This window comes from Gymnoscopelus microlampas, assembly GCF_963454915.1.
Source record: "Gymnoscopelus microlampas genome assembly, chromosome: 6".
Taxonomy (NCBI): domain Eukaryota; kingdom Metazoa; phylum Chordata; class Actinopteri; order Myctophiformes; family Myctophidae; genus Gymnoscopelus; species Gymnoscopelus microlampas.
Genome location: NC_139943.1, coordinates 29,515,278 through 29,534,229, shown reverse-complemented (window position 1 = coordinate 29,534,229; position 18,952 = coordinate 29,515,278). Strand labels below are relative to the sequence as shown.

The 18,952-nt window shown below is 43.0% G+C and overlaps 1 protein-coding gene across 1 annotated transcript in view; it reads left to right on the top strand.

The window, feature by feature from the left end:
- The window catches only part of LOC311047142 (SITS-binding protein), a 36,396-nt gene extending 25,105 nt beyond the window's left edge, over positions 1 to 11,291 (top strand). The window contains exons 5-10 of the mRNA XM_084059763.1: positions 1,142 to 1,339; positions 1,454 to 1,722; positions 2,693 to 2,829; positions 3,984 to 4,105; positions 7,969 to 8,148; positions 8,421 to 11,291. Coding sequence (XP_083915889.1) covers positions 1,142 to 1,339; positions 1,454 to 1,722; positions 2,693 to 2,829; positions 3,984 to 4,105; positions 7,969 to 8,148; positions 8,421 to 8,594 — 1,080 coding nt within the window. The 3' untranslated portion in view covers positions 8,595 to 11,291. The remainder of the gene's footprint in view (positions 1 to 1,141; positions 1,340 to 1,453; positions 1,723 to 2,692; positions 2,830 to 3,983; positions 4,106 to 7,968; positions 8,149 to 8,420) is intronic.
- The last annotated feature ends 7,661 nt before the right edge of the window (positions 11,292 to 18,952 follow it).

Sequence of the window (18,952 nt, the reverse complement as noted above, 5' to 3'; positions counted from 1 at the left end):
CAGGCACCAAGCTAAGAGAGCACATCTCACCAGTTTCTCTCCATTGGCTCCAAGTGAAGAGTAGAGGGACATTTAAGTTTCTTCTGTTTTTGTTCGAAGCCTGTAACGTTCTTCTTGCACCTGCCTAAATTGTGGAACTTTTAGACACATTTTGCAGCTCCAGGTCACTCAGATCTGACTGTCAGTTGTAATGGATGACTCCACGGTCTAACACAGTAAGGACGGACAGTGTTGGCACTGACGTTGTGGAACAAACTCCCTTTGAGCGTCAAATCTGGCCCCACCTTAGGCATGCTAAAGACCCACCTTTACACTGTAGAGTACTCCTAGGTTCACTTGTTGTCTTGTGGGTTGTGTGTGTGTGTGTGACCTGTGTGTGTGTGTGTGTGTGTGTGTGTGTGCGTGTGTGTGTGTGTGTGTGTGTGTGTGTGTGTGTGTGTGTGTGTGTGTGTGTGTGTGTGTGTGTGTGTGTGTGTGTGTGTGTGTGTGCGTGTGCGTGTGTGTGTGTGTGTGTGTGTGTGTGTGTGTGTGTTTCTACTCCCTCCTATTGTGACTGACTGGCAGTGTGACTGAGTTTCTTGTCTTGTTGTCTTCTTTGTCTTCTATGTTTTTCTTTTTGTTTTCTCTTTCTTCGGGCTGCGCCAGAAAGACCAGATACAGTGTCTCTACAAGACTGGTCATTAGAAGAACAATATTCTCTTAAAAACAAAAAATAATTATAATATTCTCTTCCAACACCTGGCTGTACCCAAGTCTGAACAGCTTCTTGTGCAACAAACACAGACTCAACCCCAACCTTATCCCCCTCTATTCCACCACGACAGCCCATATATACCACTGGATCAGAGGCCTGATAATCCACCTAACCGAGCTCAAGCCTCCAGTGGTTCAGAACCGAGAAGGATGCTGAGAGATTCTTTGTGCGGTTTGAGAGGATAGCCAGAACACGTAATCACATTCATGTTCATGTGTGAGGTCAATGATTGCAAAATAAAACCTTGAATGTTCTGGAACAGCACCACTGCCTCCTGGTCCATCCCTCCATTTTCAAACTTCAAAGAATATTTATCTTAAAAAAAAACACACACACATTACAGGTAAACAAAACTCATCAGTGTGATCATGTCCTCTGTCTCTGCAGGACCATGACTACCTCAACAGCAGGAGAAGAGGGATGTCCAACAGACAGACCAGGGACCTCCCACTTGTCAAGCTTCTTAACATTTCCGTCACCCTGTCCCCTTTCCTGAGCGTGGACAGCACGCAGTTCCACACCTCCATGCTGGAAGGCACCGAGGCCCACTGGCTCAGCCTCCCCTCCGGCCCCCAGGGACACCCGGTGAGAGCGCTGCCCACACAACCCTCACCTGCTCTGGTGAACCGGGGTTGGTTTAGTGGACCTGAAGCTAGGGGTTCCCAAACTGATGGTTACTTTCCCTTACTGCTCCCTCAGGTGCCTGTGCTGAGCCAGTGGCGGGGGAAGTTCTGCGTGAAGCTGAACATCAGCAACCCAGCGGCGGTGGGCTGGTTCCTGGACCAAGTGGGCGCCCTGCAGGCCCGCTTGGGCATGGAGTACATCCTCCTGGAGGGGGGCGAGGGCAACCCGCTGGAAGAGCGGGCCCTGCGAGCGCCCAGCGCCCTCGGCGGAGACCACTACATCGGCCTGCTGGCAGACCTGGCCTCCAGGATTGGTGACTCTGCGATCGTGACCGCAGGGACACGGTATGATAATGGTGGAGATCTTAAAGGGATAGTTCAACCCCAAAATGACTCGATTACACACCCCATGGAGACTTGAATTCTATTGTTTTTGTCGCATTCCTAAGCCAATAATTTGATGACCGGCGGCGGCATTAGCATCTTTCTGCCGGACATCAAATAAGTGGCTTAGGAATACGACAAAAACTAAAAAATCTCCATGAATTCAAGGCTTCGTGGGGTGTGTAATTGATAGAAAATACGTCATTTTTTGGGTGAACTATCCCTTTAAAGCACTGGTTCTCAACATCGGGTTCAGGGACCACCAGTGGTCCAAATGGACTCAGAGAGTGTACAATGTGTTATCTCTGGGACCCCAACCTACTGTACAACTGTAACATCCACAGTGTTAAACAAAATGGGGTCCATTTGGGTCCGTAACTCTCAGAGTTACAGACCTGTAAGGGTCCATTTGGACCTGTGGTGGTCCCTGAACCCGACGTTGAGAAACAAGTGTCTTAAAGCAAACATTTGATCTTGTTTGCATGGTCTGGAAGCACACTTCATAAACTACATTGTAGATTCTACAAGATAGCAAATGGACCCACTCTGCTGTTGGTTGTAGAAACATTATGAAACTTGTATTTAAGAGACCTCAGCCAGTACATTTAACAGTGAATTTATTTGTCAATGTAAAATTATCGCTCTGGATCCACCAGTGGTGCATCCGGCTTTGTCGAGTGTTTACATACGATACGATACAAACACATTTGGCCCGTGTTCGGGGGAGGGTGATATTCGTCACTGCACGTGTTCCTACGGGCTGGGGCGGCACCTGTGCGTTGTCGCAGCACAAATGCGTGTGGGGAGGAATCAATTGGCATAACGACTAAATAGGGGAGAAAAAAGGGATAAAAACATGTATAATAAGATGCAGCTCTAGGATTTAGGTGAGTGGGCTACTAATTGTTCTATTGATGACATGCACCACCAGGTCGAGCCACAAGCCTGTGTTTGTAAGGATGAGCCCTCTCCAGTCTGACTGGAGCTCCACGGGCCTGAAGGGCCTCATTCCATCCCTGCTGCACCACAGCCTGCTGGGATACAACTTCCTCATTCCCGATGCAGTAGGTAATACCACAGCCTATATGAATGCGGCCCACCCATCTGACCACTTAACACATGTTAAATGGTCAGATGGGTGGGCCTTATGCCTTTTCAATCAATCAATCGATTGTGTTCCGCTTAGATCAATGGAACTAACGTAGTATACTTTAAGTTCCTGTTCTGCAGTGTCACAACGAAAACTTTCTTTAGCGTTTTAAAGAAAAAATACCATGACCATGATAATTAATGTTATATCAATAAAATCTTCGTGTTTAGCCAATTATTTGGGGGTCCACTTGCAATATCCTCACGGCCCACCAGTGGGCCCTGCCCCACAGGTTGAGAACCACTGCAGTGCAAAGAAAATATTGGCGGAAGCAGAGTGGTGGATCAGAGATACGATTTAAAACAGCATTCATCATCAATCATTACATTGTGTTGCAAAAAAGCACACCTTTGACTTTTTGGTCAGAAAGGTGAGACGTTGGCTCAACATGCAGTGTATTCCTGTAATATTCCAGATTCCTGTAATGGCAGACCAGAGCCGGGCCAGGGCAGGCCACGCATGTGAGACAACTATTTACTTTGATGTGGAGAAAACAGGGAGCTGACAGGATGGATGGATGGCCTGATAAAATCCCACTCCCACTAACATGATACATTAGAGACTAGTGGATGTCATGCCAATGCACTTCATCCATCAGCCATTGTGGTTTAGGTGCAGTGGTTCTCAACCTTTTCAGGCCACGACCCCCCAAAATAATCATATTTGAACTGGGGACCCCCCAAAATAATCATATTTGAACTTGGGACCCCCCACCCTGACAAGCACTGAAAATAGCCGTTGCGATGCGTTATAGGTAGTAAAAAGCTCTTAAAAGTCCTTAAATTGTCGCTTCACTGTCATCTGGGGACCCCCCCAAAATCATTGTGGGGATCTCCCTGGGGGTTCCGAACATTCTGCGGAAATAGCCCATCTACAACCAACGCTTGGACATGTGAGCTGATAGATTGGTGATTTTCGCCATTTTGTGTAGAGGGAAATGTTTTGTAATGCTTAGTAATGCTCTCTCTCTCTCTCTCTCTCTCTCTCTCTCTCTCTCTCTCTCTCTCTCTCTCTCTCTCTCTCTCTCTCTCTCTCTCTCTCTCTCTCTCTCTCTCTGTCTCTCTCTCTGCAGGTGGCTCTCTGTCCGGTGAGCTTGTGACAGATGAAGAGTTGTTCATTCGTTGGATGGAGCTCGCAGCCTTCCTCCCTGTCATCAGTTTCCACACGCCACCCTGGGCCTGTGGAGAGGAGCAGGTACAGTGCATGACTACACTGGCACCTCATAAAACACCCTTACACTTCCTCACCTCTTTCCATTCTTAAACTCATCAACATATCGGCGCTGTCGGGTGGACACCTTGTATGTCCAAAACCGTTCTAAAGGAACGTTGTTATTATTTTTGTCACAGCTCGTGTTAATACTTTCCGTTGGTCAGATTATCCATATATCCTAGTCATGCGTCCTTCAGCACCACAGAACTTTCAAATCTCTCTCTCTCTCTCTGTGTATCTCTCTCTCTCTCTCTCTCCCCCCTCCGTGTGGGCTCTGACCTATGGCTCGGACACAGGTTCACACACAGCTGGACTTAGCGGCGCGTTTGTGCCACTGTTTACAGAACGTATCGCTCATCAGTGTGAACGCTCGTATCGCTATCGTTATAGCTATAGTCATCGCGTTGGTCTGAACGGCCCTTCAGATGGAATTACAACCGTGCGGAGACAGAGTCACATGCTGTTGTTGCGTAATGCTGATTAAGGCGGTAGGAATGCATTCGAAAATAGCTCCTGCAGTGGAGGGAGAGATCAGGTGAAGCGGTGAGGGAATCCTGCCCTTTAGGTGTCCTCCAGAGGTGCCAGCGTCCCACAGAGAGGTGTGTTGCGTACAGTAAGGTATGAGAGCTGTTTATTGACAGAAGAGCCTGAGTGAAGAAGACGTCACACAAGCTCGAGACTGAAGGTCACTGCTGAAATGTTCCCCATGGTCCTTACTCAGCCAGCCAGTGAGTTTGTGAGCGGTGCATGTCCTCAGGTGGGTCTTACGCAAACACTGGCCCTGTCCCTCCCCTGCTAGGAGTATTGGAGCTAGAGCTCTGGACATCAGGAATGCATCACATACTGTATAAGTCTTCTAAATTATTTTTGGGGAAAAAAACGTATGTTTCTACATCAGTGGTGCTCAAACGTTTTCATGTCTAGGACCCCCAAAATTATAAGTATTTGGCCGCGGACCCCCAGAAGCAAAATATTTTGTTCCAGGGACCCCCAGAAGCAAAGATTTGAGTTAAAAATGTTCGCTTTAAAAATATATATTTATTCATAGATGTGCGCTTAATGTTTACGATTTTTCTAAAATAGCAGATCTACAAGCTCATAGTGCGGCACTCGGCTATTTTTGAATAGCCAAAGACATCTAAAGTGACACAGATGCGTTCCCGGTCTTCATGGATTAAATGAATAAATAATAGGAGCGGAATTGTGGAAAGGAATGAAGCTACCTTAACCCTAACCTACCTCACAAAAACGATGCCACGTCCTTGGGGTGTCTGGTCACGTATGCTACGTAACGTTTGACCACAAGCAGCCCATGGTTCAGGTTGTCCAATGGACAGGCACTCGATGGCGAGGGCTATTTTTTCCCTTCTAAAGCACCTCCCGCCCCCTGCCTCTCCCTCCCATCCATCCCTTCTCCATCCCTCAATAGGAGTGATTGCTTGGCCTCTCTCCCAACATCACCTGTGGTTAAGAGAGTCCATCTGGTCTGAATTACAGCCCCCTCCTCCCAGATTTATGACTCACGCTCATCGCTCACGCTCGGGCTGTGACGGCGAGATCGAGCCACTTCGGCAGGAATGATAATGAATTTGAGGACAAATCTTGGAAAAGGACTTTATTATGGCAATTAAGATTTCCATGCGTAATTGACAAGTGTGACAGGGAGGAGGATGTGTGTGTGTGTCCATTTCGACAAGAGTGAGGCAAGAGAATATTATTGGTAGTGACTTGTGTTGCGTGACAAAAGATGAAAATAAGCTGCTTTTGGACGGCTATGCGTTTGACAGTCAGCAGCAATGTTTTTCCATTTTCGTCTCTTGCGTGGCCTTCAACTTGTTAAACCCGAAATGAAACGAGACAGAGACAGTAACTAAGTACATTTACTTGAGTACTTTAGCGTTTGCATTTTTGGATGCTTATGACATCCACTCCATGACATTTCAAAGACAAATATTGTACTCTATGAATGAATCACTTAAGCCCTATTTCAAATATCGTGAGAATAGCAGATCTAGAAGCTCAGATCACATCGTATCACTAAAACTATTCTGGAAAATCATTGAATTTCTTGTTTAAAAACGTATAAATTCTAAAATGCATTGGGATTAGTAGTTTGTAATTACTGTATTACTTTATATTACAGTTTGGGTTTCCATGTGATAAACAGCTTTATCACAGTTTTGTAGTCAGTGTACAGTAATAGTGTTTAGCCGTGGCACCTTCTTCGCGTCCAGAATGTGCACGGCAAGTGACCCTGGCTGGGCCCAACGGGACAAAAACCCACAAACCCACACATGTACTGTATGCCTGGCTTCTCAATTAGACAGAGATCCGCTCATAGTCGGGGATGGGATTCCAAACTCATTCCTACAAATGTTCTCAATTCTCCACTCATAAAAATATGTTTTTTATTTTTATAGATGCGGTCGGGTTTTTGTTTTTGTCCTGGGACACTGGGAGGAAGTGACCCTTCGAGGAATGCTGAAGTAGTTTGGCCACAGGCACACAGGAGAAAGACTTGGACAGTGTTAACCGCTAAAGTCAAACAATGAAGTCGTTGCTGTCGGGCAGAAACCTTGTATCTCCATATTTCAACTTTTGAAAAGTACCACGAATGTGGTAAAATAGCATATGTACAAGCTCACACTGTGCTACGATGCAATGCGTCTTGAAGCTTGTAGATCTTCTATTTTTGCTATTTGTGACCTTTTTAAAATTGAAATTGAACGTGGTTAAATTATGTCTTTGGGTTTTACAAATATTGAACCAATGGAAAGTACAGTATTAACAAGAGCTTGTGACTAAATAATAGCTACATTGGATACATTGGAACACAGGTTATTATTTCCATTTCCTGAAAAGAACCTGCTTTGGACATACAAGGTTTCCAGCCGACAGTGTCAAAGTGCTCTTCCTGTCTGAATGAGAGGAGAGATGGCATTGGAAATGTCTTCAGCAGACGGCACTGTCTACTGTATATTATTCTTGCGATGGAAAATCTTATGGCAGATAATTTAGTTTAGGAAAGGCTTTCTTTTTTTATGACTGTTGGACGGTCTCAGTTACTCCACTTGGTCTAGATTTGTTGAAATAATGTGTGGCAGGATATCAATAAAGCACACAATAAAGTTTATGAATGAAAAGGTGCAAAGAGTGTGCAGATACAGTATAAACATCCCATATAAAGCTGGATCAGTTGGTAAACTCCTGTTACCTTCCAAGCAACAGGATTTCAATTAGTTTTGAATATCGTCGCTGTCGGGTGGAAACCTTGTATGTCTAAAACGGTTACTTTTCAGGATATGGGGGATTTTTTTTTTAGTTATTTAGTCACAAGCTATACTAGTGAAAATACTTTTCACTAGTTCAATATTTATAAAACCCACAGACACACTCAACCACTTTCACAAAAAAAGAAGAAGAAAAAAAGGAAAACTACAAGTCTAGTTTTAGTCTAAATAATTATCATAAGATTTTAGTAAACTAATCTACAGCTGATTCAGTTGGCCCAAATTGTAATGCATTGTTTTAAATGATTGTCCTTTGTTTTTAGTACGTATTTTAATTTATACTTTAATCAATCTTTTAATTTACGAACTAAGATAAGCAATTCTCTGGGTCATTCACTTCTCTAATCAGTACTGTACAGGTCAATGGTGAGTTCTTTATTTGTTGATAAAATTGATCATATATTTAGTCATAGTTTTCGTCATAATAGCCTAGTTTTTATTTAGTTTCCGTTTAGTTTTCGTCAAGGGAATAAAAGGTAGTTGAACATTTTTCGTCATAGTTTTAGTCAAAGAAATTAACCCTGATTCTGTCCTCTCTTGTTGTGTTGTGTATAGGTGCTAAACCTGACACGGGTGTACATCGCTCGCCACCAGGAGTTTGTGGTTCCCTTGATAGAGAGGTTTGCGGAGGAGTGGCAGGAGAAGGGACACCCAATATACCGGCCACTGTGGTGGCTCAGCCCTGACGACCCTGTGACCTTCACTATAGATGACCAGTTCCTCATTGGAGACGAGGTGACTTAATGGCTTTTCTAAGTGGGATGGCTTTGAGTTCCTTTCTGTCAGGGTCCGTGTGTGTGTGTGTGTGTGTGTGTATTTTTTATATAGTTTGGTTCTTGACTCTTACCTGTACCTGTCTTGTGTTTCCTTCTCACTGTGTTGCTGCTATGACTCCTGAATTTCCCTCAAAGAATCATTACACATCTATCTCATCTCATCTTATCATAATCACGTCATCGCTGCCATGATCTGAACCTAACATGCACGTTGTTGTCGCTGCTCTCCAGGTCCTGGTTGCTCCGGTGTTAGAAAGAGGGGCGGTGAGGAGGGACATCTATCTACCCGACGGGGGCTTCCAGTGGCTGGACAGCCGGAACGAGCAGGTGTTTGACGGGGGCACGCTGTTAGAGGACTACCCCGTGGCCCTGGACGAGGTGGCCGTCTTCTTACGGAGGAGCTGAGTCACATGACTTTCATCTGCAAAGTCACCCGAATCGTCCCGTTACTGTTTGGAATCCTATTGTTCTTTTTTTTGTTTTTTTCCGTGCTGTTCTCAACTTGCACTTTTTCCACAAGAGAGACCATGGACCGTGTCTCAAGATGCCATCTTGATATTAGAAGTAGAGAGATATTTTTTATACTTGCACTTTACAATTCAAAAGAATTTGTATTTTTTTCTTTGAGACTTTTTTTTCTTCCTTTTTTAAAAAGAAAAAGAAAAAGAACGTTAATCAGTTTTACCTCTTGGCTGATTTGTTTCCGGACCTTATAACTCGTTATACTTATTTTTTTTGTATGTCACTTATGGAGAAACCTGTGTGTTTACATACTGCATTTCTACAGTCTTTAAATGTTTCATTGCTGCTGGTTGCCCTGATATTGGAGAACAAAGCAAGCCCCTTTTTCACTTAAACAGAATCTATGAATCTCTCAAGAAGACCAAATGAAGATTAAAAGAAGGACAGAAGATGTTTGATGAGGGCTCTTTTTCAGAGGCAAATGCTTTTTGGAAGAAAATGCCTTCCAGAAAGCTTCGTTTGAAGGGGACTGACGCACCTTGGTACTGTACATGTTGCTGTACTTGAACTTATCATGCCAAAGGGCTGATGCATCGTGAAATGTACCTCAAGCTCAGTTTCTCATTGCTCTACTATTCAATCGTCACCAGATATGACACCCCGTCATCCTCTTAGCACTTATTCTCAAAATAGTAAAGCAACTTAGATCGCTGACATACCTCACCACTCTATTGGACAGGTGTAAAAGACCCTTTAGTACTGTAGATCCCAAGGGACTTGCTGCCATGGTAAGGTGGCATGGTAGTGTATAAGAGTTCATTCATTAGATTTTAACCTCTTACTATCCTGCTGTCTTAAGTGCTTTTTATAGCCTATTAATGTTTATTTTCTTTTTTTTACTTGCTCTCTTTTGATAATTGTGTTGATGTGCTCTTTCATGGTTGCCAAAGGAAGTTCTAAAGAAAGACGGGCGAGTGACACCACAGAGGGGGGATGTAGATTTGACACAGGCGCTCCGCACCTCGGGAAGAATGATGCCGTTTTGTCTCAATTATCTATTGCAGGCTTCCTCCGTTTGAGAGAAGGGGTTAACCACTTAACGCCCTACAAAGTACCATTAGCCGATCTACTAGCTCTCAACGCGCCGTGATGTGACGTGCTGTGGACTTGCAGATCTGCTATTTATTTGTTTTACAATTTTTTTTTATGAAAGCGTGAAAGAGCAAGGTCAATATGGTTAAGTAAAATGTGGAAATCATACCCCTCATCCATTGGACCGTGTGCTAATTCACAGTCACTTCTATTGGTTCTTTCCTAGCAGAATGTCTGAGCACACTAGTTTGCAATGGCTTGATAAAAGATCTATGTACATTAAAAAAATCATATAATTGTCTCACACCATCTAGAGAGAAAGGTTACTCCATATGTACCATGTTCCATAACCCAGATAGTTCATTCTGCTTATTTAACAGAGTCTCTTGTGTCTGTTGTACTGATTTGGGACCTGGCCCCCCCCATCACTTATTCTATATGGATACTTTAATTTAGCACTAATTGATTGTATAACTTTGATCTAATGATTGTTACTGTACTGTAACTGTAAACTCAGGTCTACTGAAGCTTATCAAATCACCAAATGTCTTAGTGAAACGCAGCGTGCTGTGGACACCTCAACGTCTTAAGCCTGACTTATACTTCGCCATACGCTGGTGGCGCATGCTGAAAATAGACATCTAGAACCTCTTGTACAGTGGTTCTCAAAGTGGGGTCCAGGGATCCCTCAGGGTTCCTTTTAGGGGATTGTAATTGCACCCTTACTGGTCTGTAGCTCGGAGAGTATATAAATGGAACCGATTGGAACCTTAAGGGTCCATTCGTTTGCATTTGTACACTCTCACAGTTATGGGGGGCGCTTGAAATAAAAAAAAGGTTTGAGGAACCACTGCTCTTGTACTGTAGATCGGCTATTTTCGTTGAGCGACACCGTCGTACGATGGCGTATGAACGAAGCCTTAAAGGAGCACTTCACCCATTTTCAACCTATCTTCATATAATTGGTCATCACTAACGCTCATTATAAGATGACACCATTTCTGTCTACTCACTGTCTCAGAGGAGGACTGTGGACAGTTCATAAACCAGTTACATCATCGGTATAGGCAGGTTTGGACATTTCAAACCTTTGTTAAATGTTTTTATTAATGCAATAACAATAGTTTATATTTCAGCATTGCAACTTTCCAGGAAGAGAAAGGCTGTAGTTTCTATTAGCTCGGAATCCCCATCAATTATGTCACTCAAAGGCAGGTTTCTGAACTGTCCATAGCCCACCAATAAGTCGCAGAGTGAATAGACAGATATTGTGCCATCTTATATTGAGTATCAGTGAGGACCAATTATATAAAAGAAAAGTTTGAAATCGGTGAATTGTTCCTTTAATCTCTCCTAGAGCTGAATGTACAATGGACAAACTGTGATGTCGTGGAAAGAGCTTTCCTAGCCCCGATGCTTCTGCTTCTAATCGAACGCTGTGAGAAAAGCATCACGCTGTGTGCCTCTGTGTCCTACCCTTAAATCCTGGACAGCGACTGTCCAATAATTGCAGTATCAGCAATGTACATATTACAATGACTGTGCCATTACAAGTGTTCTTCTCTCCTGTAATTCAGAGACCTTAGAATTGACAATGTTGCAATAAAGTTTACATTTTTCTTAACGGTTTCTTGTATCACTTATAGTTAATGCTAACATGTCACGTTCAGCAGTTCAATTGTGGTATTATTGTGTATACTGGATGTATATTCACCTGTTTCCTAGGCTTTTTACTTCCTGTCAATTTGATCCAATGAAATCCAATGAAACTGGTCAGATGACTAATGATATCCAATGAAAACCGACAGGAAGTGGAAAACACACAGCCTAGGAAACAGGTGAATACAGTGTGTGGGTACATCCACACATGAGCGTACGCTGACGTGAAACGCTACGCTACGTGACGCTAGCCCCGTCCACTCCAATGTTAAGTTAAAAACCGAAAGTTCCGGTCCGGTTTTTCCTATAACATGGGAGTGGACGGGACAGGGTTTTATTGATAATATAATATTAATATAAAAAGATAAATAGTAGCAAGGCGTCCGTAACCACATACTAATGTACATACTAACTAACTAGTATTACACAGTATGCTATTTTCAGCCTACTGTTTCGTATGTACTAAGCAGTAGGCTCCTCACTTCGAACATACAGTACATATACTGTACATAGTGTCCACTGTTGAATACTACAAAATTGCCTGAATTTAGTATGCAAGTCACATATAAGCTCAGACATACTAACAAGTTATTTGGCATGTACTAAATAGTATGTTTGCATGTGATTTTGGACAGGGCCAGAATGTAGTATGAATCTCACATACTATTTACTATGCTTTTGGATATACTAAAAAGTAATTTGGCATACTGTTAGTATGCGATTTCGGACAGGGCCTAAGTCTAATATTGACAAAGACTGATGACAATTTCTCTATGATGTTAGTTCATTAAAGTTATCGAAACACAAATTGCAGTTTCAGTTAGTTATCTTTTTTTTTGTGTAAAGCCTCGTTTTTATTTTCATTTCAGTTACTCAAATGTTTTGTCAATTCTAGTTTTTGTTAGTTTGTTAGTTTAACTATAATAACCTGGATCTGGTGTCATTGCTTCAAAGAAATAGAATCCAGATGTGCACCAGCTCTCAACCTTTCTCCTTTTGCACCAAAGGCGAATCATCTCAGTTTGTGTCCTTGTTTAGTTGGGAGGAAGGTTTTGGCTCACAGAAAAGCCCCTGACCGTAACATCCGTGTAAGCATGTTGACGACTAACGTCTCCACTAATTCCTCTTAAACCATATAAAAGGTATTTATAGCTTCTGTGAGCGTGCGGACGGCCAGATTCTCAGGGGAATCGCATTCACCACCCAAGCCCCCCTACTCCTTCCTCCCCTCTCTCCCATACCTTGACGCCCTTTGGCTGAGGGCCACGTTGGGGCCCCGAGGTCCCTCCGTCTGTAAGAGCAGCCAGACAGGTGCAACGGGAGACGCGGAGACCGTAGCACCAACCACTCTGCTCACCCTCTCCTTTTACATGCATGCCAAATCCACTTCAATTCATATCACACTTTGTTTTTGTGTGGATGTAGTTTCTCTGCAGTGGTGGAAGAAGTACTCAGATTGTTTTACTACCACTTATACCCTATCGTTGACTGGGGTCCCTTAGGGCTCTATACTAGGGTCTTTTTGGTTTTCTGTTGCCGTGGGGAAAGCTTTCGCTGTGTGATTTAAGTGAGTAAGTAAAAATAGCAATACAACAATGAAGAAATGCAGGCCCTGAGATTACTTGAGTTAAATGTACAAAAGTATTGGCATCAAAATATACCTAAAGTACCAAAAGCGAAGGTAGTCATTATGGAGATTTTCCAAACATTTTGAAAAAGTATCAAAATCTTGCGAAAATAGCAGAACTAGAGCGGCCATTTTCATATAGCCGTAGTATAAAATAGGTAACGAAACAGGTGGTTAATGTACTTTTTGTAATAATAACCTAAATCAGCTAAGTAACGTTTTCAAATAATTGTAGTGGAGTAAAAAGTACAATATTTTCCTCCGAGATATAATGGAGTAGAAGTTTCAAGTATCAAAAAGAAGTACTCAAATAAAGTAAAAGTACATCAAAATTGCACTCAATTATAGTACTTGAGTAAATGTACTTAGTTACTTTCCACCACTGGTTCTCAGCCAGAAACACTTGACCAGACATTCCAGTGTGGCACCAAGGGTTTGTGAGGTGATGATGTTGTTCATCCTGCTTTATAGGCAGGCTGTGAAACTCAGCAGAAAGGGTCATTTCAAGGATGGATCCATGAATAGACCCAATCATCATCATGGCATCACCACTACCACAAATGTATTTCCAGGTAGATACAGTACTGTAACGGCGCCAGTATTTCAAGGATGGATCCTTATAACTAAACCCTTTACTTGGTTGACCAAAGTCCCTCAGGGACTTGTTGTGCTAATGCCCCCCATGGACATACATACATGCACCAACACGCACGCACGCACGCACGCACGCATACGCACACCCACGCGCGCACGCACACACACACACACACACACACACACACACACACACACACACACACACACACACACACACACACACACACACACACACACACACACAGTTTAACAATTTATTTATGTCCACACACAGGGAAAGCATACAGAAAATACACAAATATGTTAGGTGCAGTAGAGGTTACATTCACAAACTCATGGATATATGTCCTCATGATACAACAAGCATGTCACTCACGGCACAAGTAGCGGCCCCGCTGCCAACATGGCCGCAGAGACACCACAATTGTGCCAGCCTTTCTGTCTCGTCTTTGGGCATCCCAAGTTGTTGAAACCCTCCAACAACCAGTCTGTGGGTATGTCCTAGACTGGATCACCAGAGGAAACAAAGTTCTTAGTCTTGCACTGCTGCTTGGTGTTAAAGCGCTCTCTGTAGTTGTTCTCATGGGCCTGGAAGTCTCACCTGGCCGTCAGGTAGCTTCGGCCGTTGGTAGATTCCACCGGTGAGTAGTGCCTTCTTGTGTGCAAGCTACATAGTCCACAGTAGTTAAAAAAATGCATCCACTGCACCTACTACATTGACGATGGTAGTTACAACGGGGCAGTTTAACGTCATGCCCAGGACTCAAAGCTTACAGCACCTGGTATTCCCAGGCGGTCTCCCATCCAAGTACTAACCAGGCCCGACCCTGCTTAGCTTCCAAGATCGGACGAGATCGGGCGTGTTCACACACACACACACACACACACACACACACACACACACACACACACACACACACACACACACACACACACACACACACACACACACACACACACACACACACACACACACACACACACACACACACACACACACACACACACACACACACACACACACACCCAACATTCTCACTTTCACACAAGTACTAAGTACTTCTTGTCTTTATTGTCGGTTGCTGGGTGTTTTAGTTGTGGTGTATATTTATTCATTGGTTGTCTTGTCTTGGATGTATATATGCATTGACCCGAGAAAGGACATCTATCTACCTATACTAGTGACTTTTCTGTTATCGCTCTGTACACTAAATATCTTTGATGAAAATAGCTGAAATATCCGTATCCTGCGAACGCTTTCCCAGAATATGGATGCTGGGATTTAAGTGGTTTAATAGACCAAATCATCATGACAACCAAAAATGTATTACGCCGGCACTTGGCAGCGGTATGATTATTTTGCTCTAAATGTCCACAGGTTGACAAACATAGCTAATGTCCTGGACACATTATTTTATATTGTGTAAATGTCCATAGACATACCAACCTACACGTTTGTTTACAAACATTCTGATGTGGTCTATAACCGTCATAAGACATCACAATACACATTTTATCATTTAACCACTTAAAACCCTATATACTTAGTTGGCCGGTGTCCCACAGGGCTCGATAATAGGTACGCTCCTTTTTTCAATACTACTTTTCCAACATTTTACATGTAACAACACAAATCTTGTTTGATGGTCCCTGGCACAGAATGTTTTTAGGGGGCCTTGACTCTTTTTTTTTTTAACCTTATAAAAACTGACGGCCAACATTTGTCCCCCACTGTGTTTTTTCGGGGGGTGTTGTGGAGTCCAAGTGGGAGATGAATTAAACTGGTGACAAGCGGAGGCCGGAGACCTCTCCCACAGTCTAACTTTAGAAAGTGCAAGTCAAGGTTTTATGTTTCAGCGTCTGCTCCTGACTGAATGGGTTTTCCAGCTTTGCCAATTAGATGTACAATTTAAAGGCCCTGTTGTCCATGGGCCAGCTGGTTGAAAAGTCTGTGTGCTGGATGGACTTGGAGTGTGTGCATGCGTGCGCGAGTGTGCACGTGCATGCGTTTGCGTGTGTGTGTGTGTGTGTGTGTGTGTGTGTGTGTGTGTGTGTGTGTGTGTGTCAGTCAATATTATATTTCGAGCAATCTACCACATTCTATCAGTCCAAATCCAAATCCTTCCCCATTGTTCAGAAAGAAGCCAGAACACTTCACAATTTCAAAAAAGAGAAAATAAGTATATAAATAAAGATATGGAAAGAGCTGTAATCCTTCTCTCCCTCAAGCAGCCAAACAAGTTCACGAGGGGCAAGCAGACCTCAGGAACGCAGCCTTGAAATGTTAGCACACCAATGGAAGCTCTAGGCCGGGTTACATGCACCATTGTGTGCGTGCGTGCGTGCATGTGTGCGTGTGACCTGTGTGTGTGTGTGTGTGTGTGTGTGTGTGTGTGTGTGTGTGTGTGTGTGTGTGTGTGTGTGTGTGTGTGTGTGTGTGTGTGTGTGTGTGTGTGTGTGTGTGTGTGTGTGTGTGTGTGTGTGTGTATGTACACGTGTACTGGAGAGGAACTAAAAGGGAAGCTGTCAAATGTAATCACTTCCTGACTCTGGACTCCTGGGAAATCTTGTCACCTCGCAGTGGCTTAGGACATCTTCTCTTTAATGTCATTGCTGTCGGACAGAAACCTTGTATCTCCATATTTCAACGTTTTATGTTTTTTGTTTTGTAAATGGATGACCTACATTGCCATACTAGTGTCACACAAAAGTAGCAAAAATAGCTACAAGCTCACAAGCTTGTAGATCTGCCATTTTTGAAAACATTTTATAGTGAAAGTGAAAATAATAAAGTGTCTGTTCTATACATTTTGAACCTTTGAAATGCATTAAGAAGAGCTTTGTCATTGTTGGTCGGAAACCTCATATCTCCATATTTCAACTTTTTATGCTTTTCATAAATGAATGCCCTAGGCCTACTTCATCATACAAGAGTGTCACACAAAAGCAGTGAAAACAGCAGATCTACAAGCTCACAAAGCGTCACATCGGCTGTTTTTAAAATAATAATAAAAAAGGAAAGGTTTTGGACATACAAGGTTTCCACCTGACAGCCATGAGTTCATAACTGAACACCTTAGGAAGGACTTATTTATACCGCTGCCTGGCTCAGCGGCGCGGTGTGGTCCACTTGAGCCCGGCCACCTGGCGGCATGGCGGACCAGACCAGGAGCCAGATTTCCCCCTCGAGGAGTAAACACTAAGCCTGAGGCAGGAAGGATCGCATTTTCACACGAGACTCATTTCAAGAGGTTTTCAGTGAGTCAGGATTGAAGGATGATGATCTACTGTATGTGAACTGTATATCTACTGGAGCCTACGCCTGGGGTCCTGGAAGAGGTTCCAGAGGGTCCCCATGCAGCAACATTTGTTCATATAGAATCAAACATTTTAGCTTAACCACTTTAATCCTATTTTATACTTTAGCTATTCAAAAATAGCTGACCTGCAAGCTCACAGATCTTCTATTTTTGAAGAATTTCAAAAATATAGATTTTTTTAATCAATTTTTAAAGTGAAATATAGTTACAAGCTAGTTGTGTTCTGATTCTCTTATGGGGGTCCCCGCTGTCACAAAACCTTTTCAAATTAGGGGCCTATGCGGCCAAATACCTTTTGACGGAACCACTGCTTTAATGCACAGGCATCGGCTTCCCTGATTGGCCCACCTAACCCATCGGCTTCACAGATTGGGTCTGCTGCACCAAGATAAATGGTAGCGTGCATAACATAACTACTTCATGGTAGTGGGTACCACAATTAACCACTCAAACCACTGACCTTATTGCTTGTGCCACGCTGGCATGGATGATGCAAGTGCAAATTAAATACTTAACCTTGTAGAATTTAGAGGAGAGTGCAAATGTGTCTAATAGTGGTCTTGAACCCCAAACGGCGCTTGTGGTGGAAAAAGTACTAATTTTGTTTTACTTATCTGTTACAAGTATAAGTCCAGAATTCAAAATTTACTTAAAGTACCAAAAGTAGGAAGTACTCCAATGTTTTACTTTTCTGTTACAAGTAAAATTCCAGAATTCAAAATTTACTTAAAGTACCAAAAGTAGAAAGTTCTCATTATGTAGAATATCCCAAATGTTTTCAAATGTATAAACATTTTTTTTAAATATTGTGAGCTTTCTGTGTGGAGTTTGCATGTTCTCCCCGTGTCTCCCAGGGTAGTAATACCCTCACAAAAACATGTAGTAATCCTGGTCACTATACCGCCTCCCCCATGACAGCCGGGGCGCCTGATGGAGGGGAAGGGAACTGGTTGGAATAACGTGTTCCTTCCACGCGCTACGTCCTACCAGGGAAACTCCCCCATGTCAGGTGACAAGAAGGTCAGTTGGCTCTCATGCACTGAAGGAAGCATGAGCTCGGCCCTGGCCTCCCCAGGCTGTGGGGGACTGGTGTAGCGCTGGTGTAGGGCTGGTGTAGCGCCCAGGATCACTTAGGAAATTGGCACAGGGTGAAAAAAATGGGTTACAAAAATCGCGGGATAAAAATTATAAATAAATAAATAAATAAAAATATTGTGAGCTTGTAGATCGGCTATTTTCAAATGGCCAAAATGTATATAGGCTAAAGTGGATAATGTATGTTTTGTAATAATAATCAAAATCTATAACTAGTAACAAAAGTTTTCAAATAATTGTAGTGGAGTAAAAGTATAATATTTGCCTCTGAGATGTAGTGGAGTAGAAGTAAAAGTACTGAAAATTGGAGATACTCCAGTAGAGTAAAAATTCCTCAAAATTAAAGTACAGTAGCATACTTGAGTAAATGTACTTAGTTACTTTCCACCACTAGCACTTACAAACCACTGACACAACTCTCGTGCCACAGAAGCATGGACGATGTGAGATTGAAATACTTTACCTTGTAGAAGTTAGATGGAGAGTGGAAATGTGTCTAATGGTGGTCTTGAAGCCCTAAACTTGTGCTAACACATCACAGCTCTCGTGCCACAGAAGCATGGAAAGTTGCAAGTGAGAACGAAACACTTAACCTTGTAGAATTTAGATGGAGAGTGGTCAAAACAACTTGATCACGAGAGATAATGTATACCGATTTGCATGAGGTTTGGACAAAATCTGTAGGAGTAATAGGCCTATAAAAAAAACATTATTTAGTAAAAATTGGCCACCTGGTGGCACTATAACAGGCCGATTTGAAAAATGTGGGGCAAGGGTTCTTTCTTGGCCTCTTGGGAGTGTGTGTGTGTGCAAAGTTTCACACAGTTATGAAGCAAATATTGCAGCTTTAAGAAATGCATACATTGAAAAAAAAAGAGAATATAAGATACAGTAATAAGGCAACCAGCTCA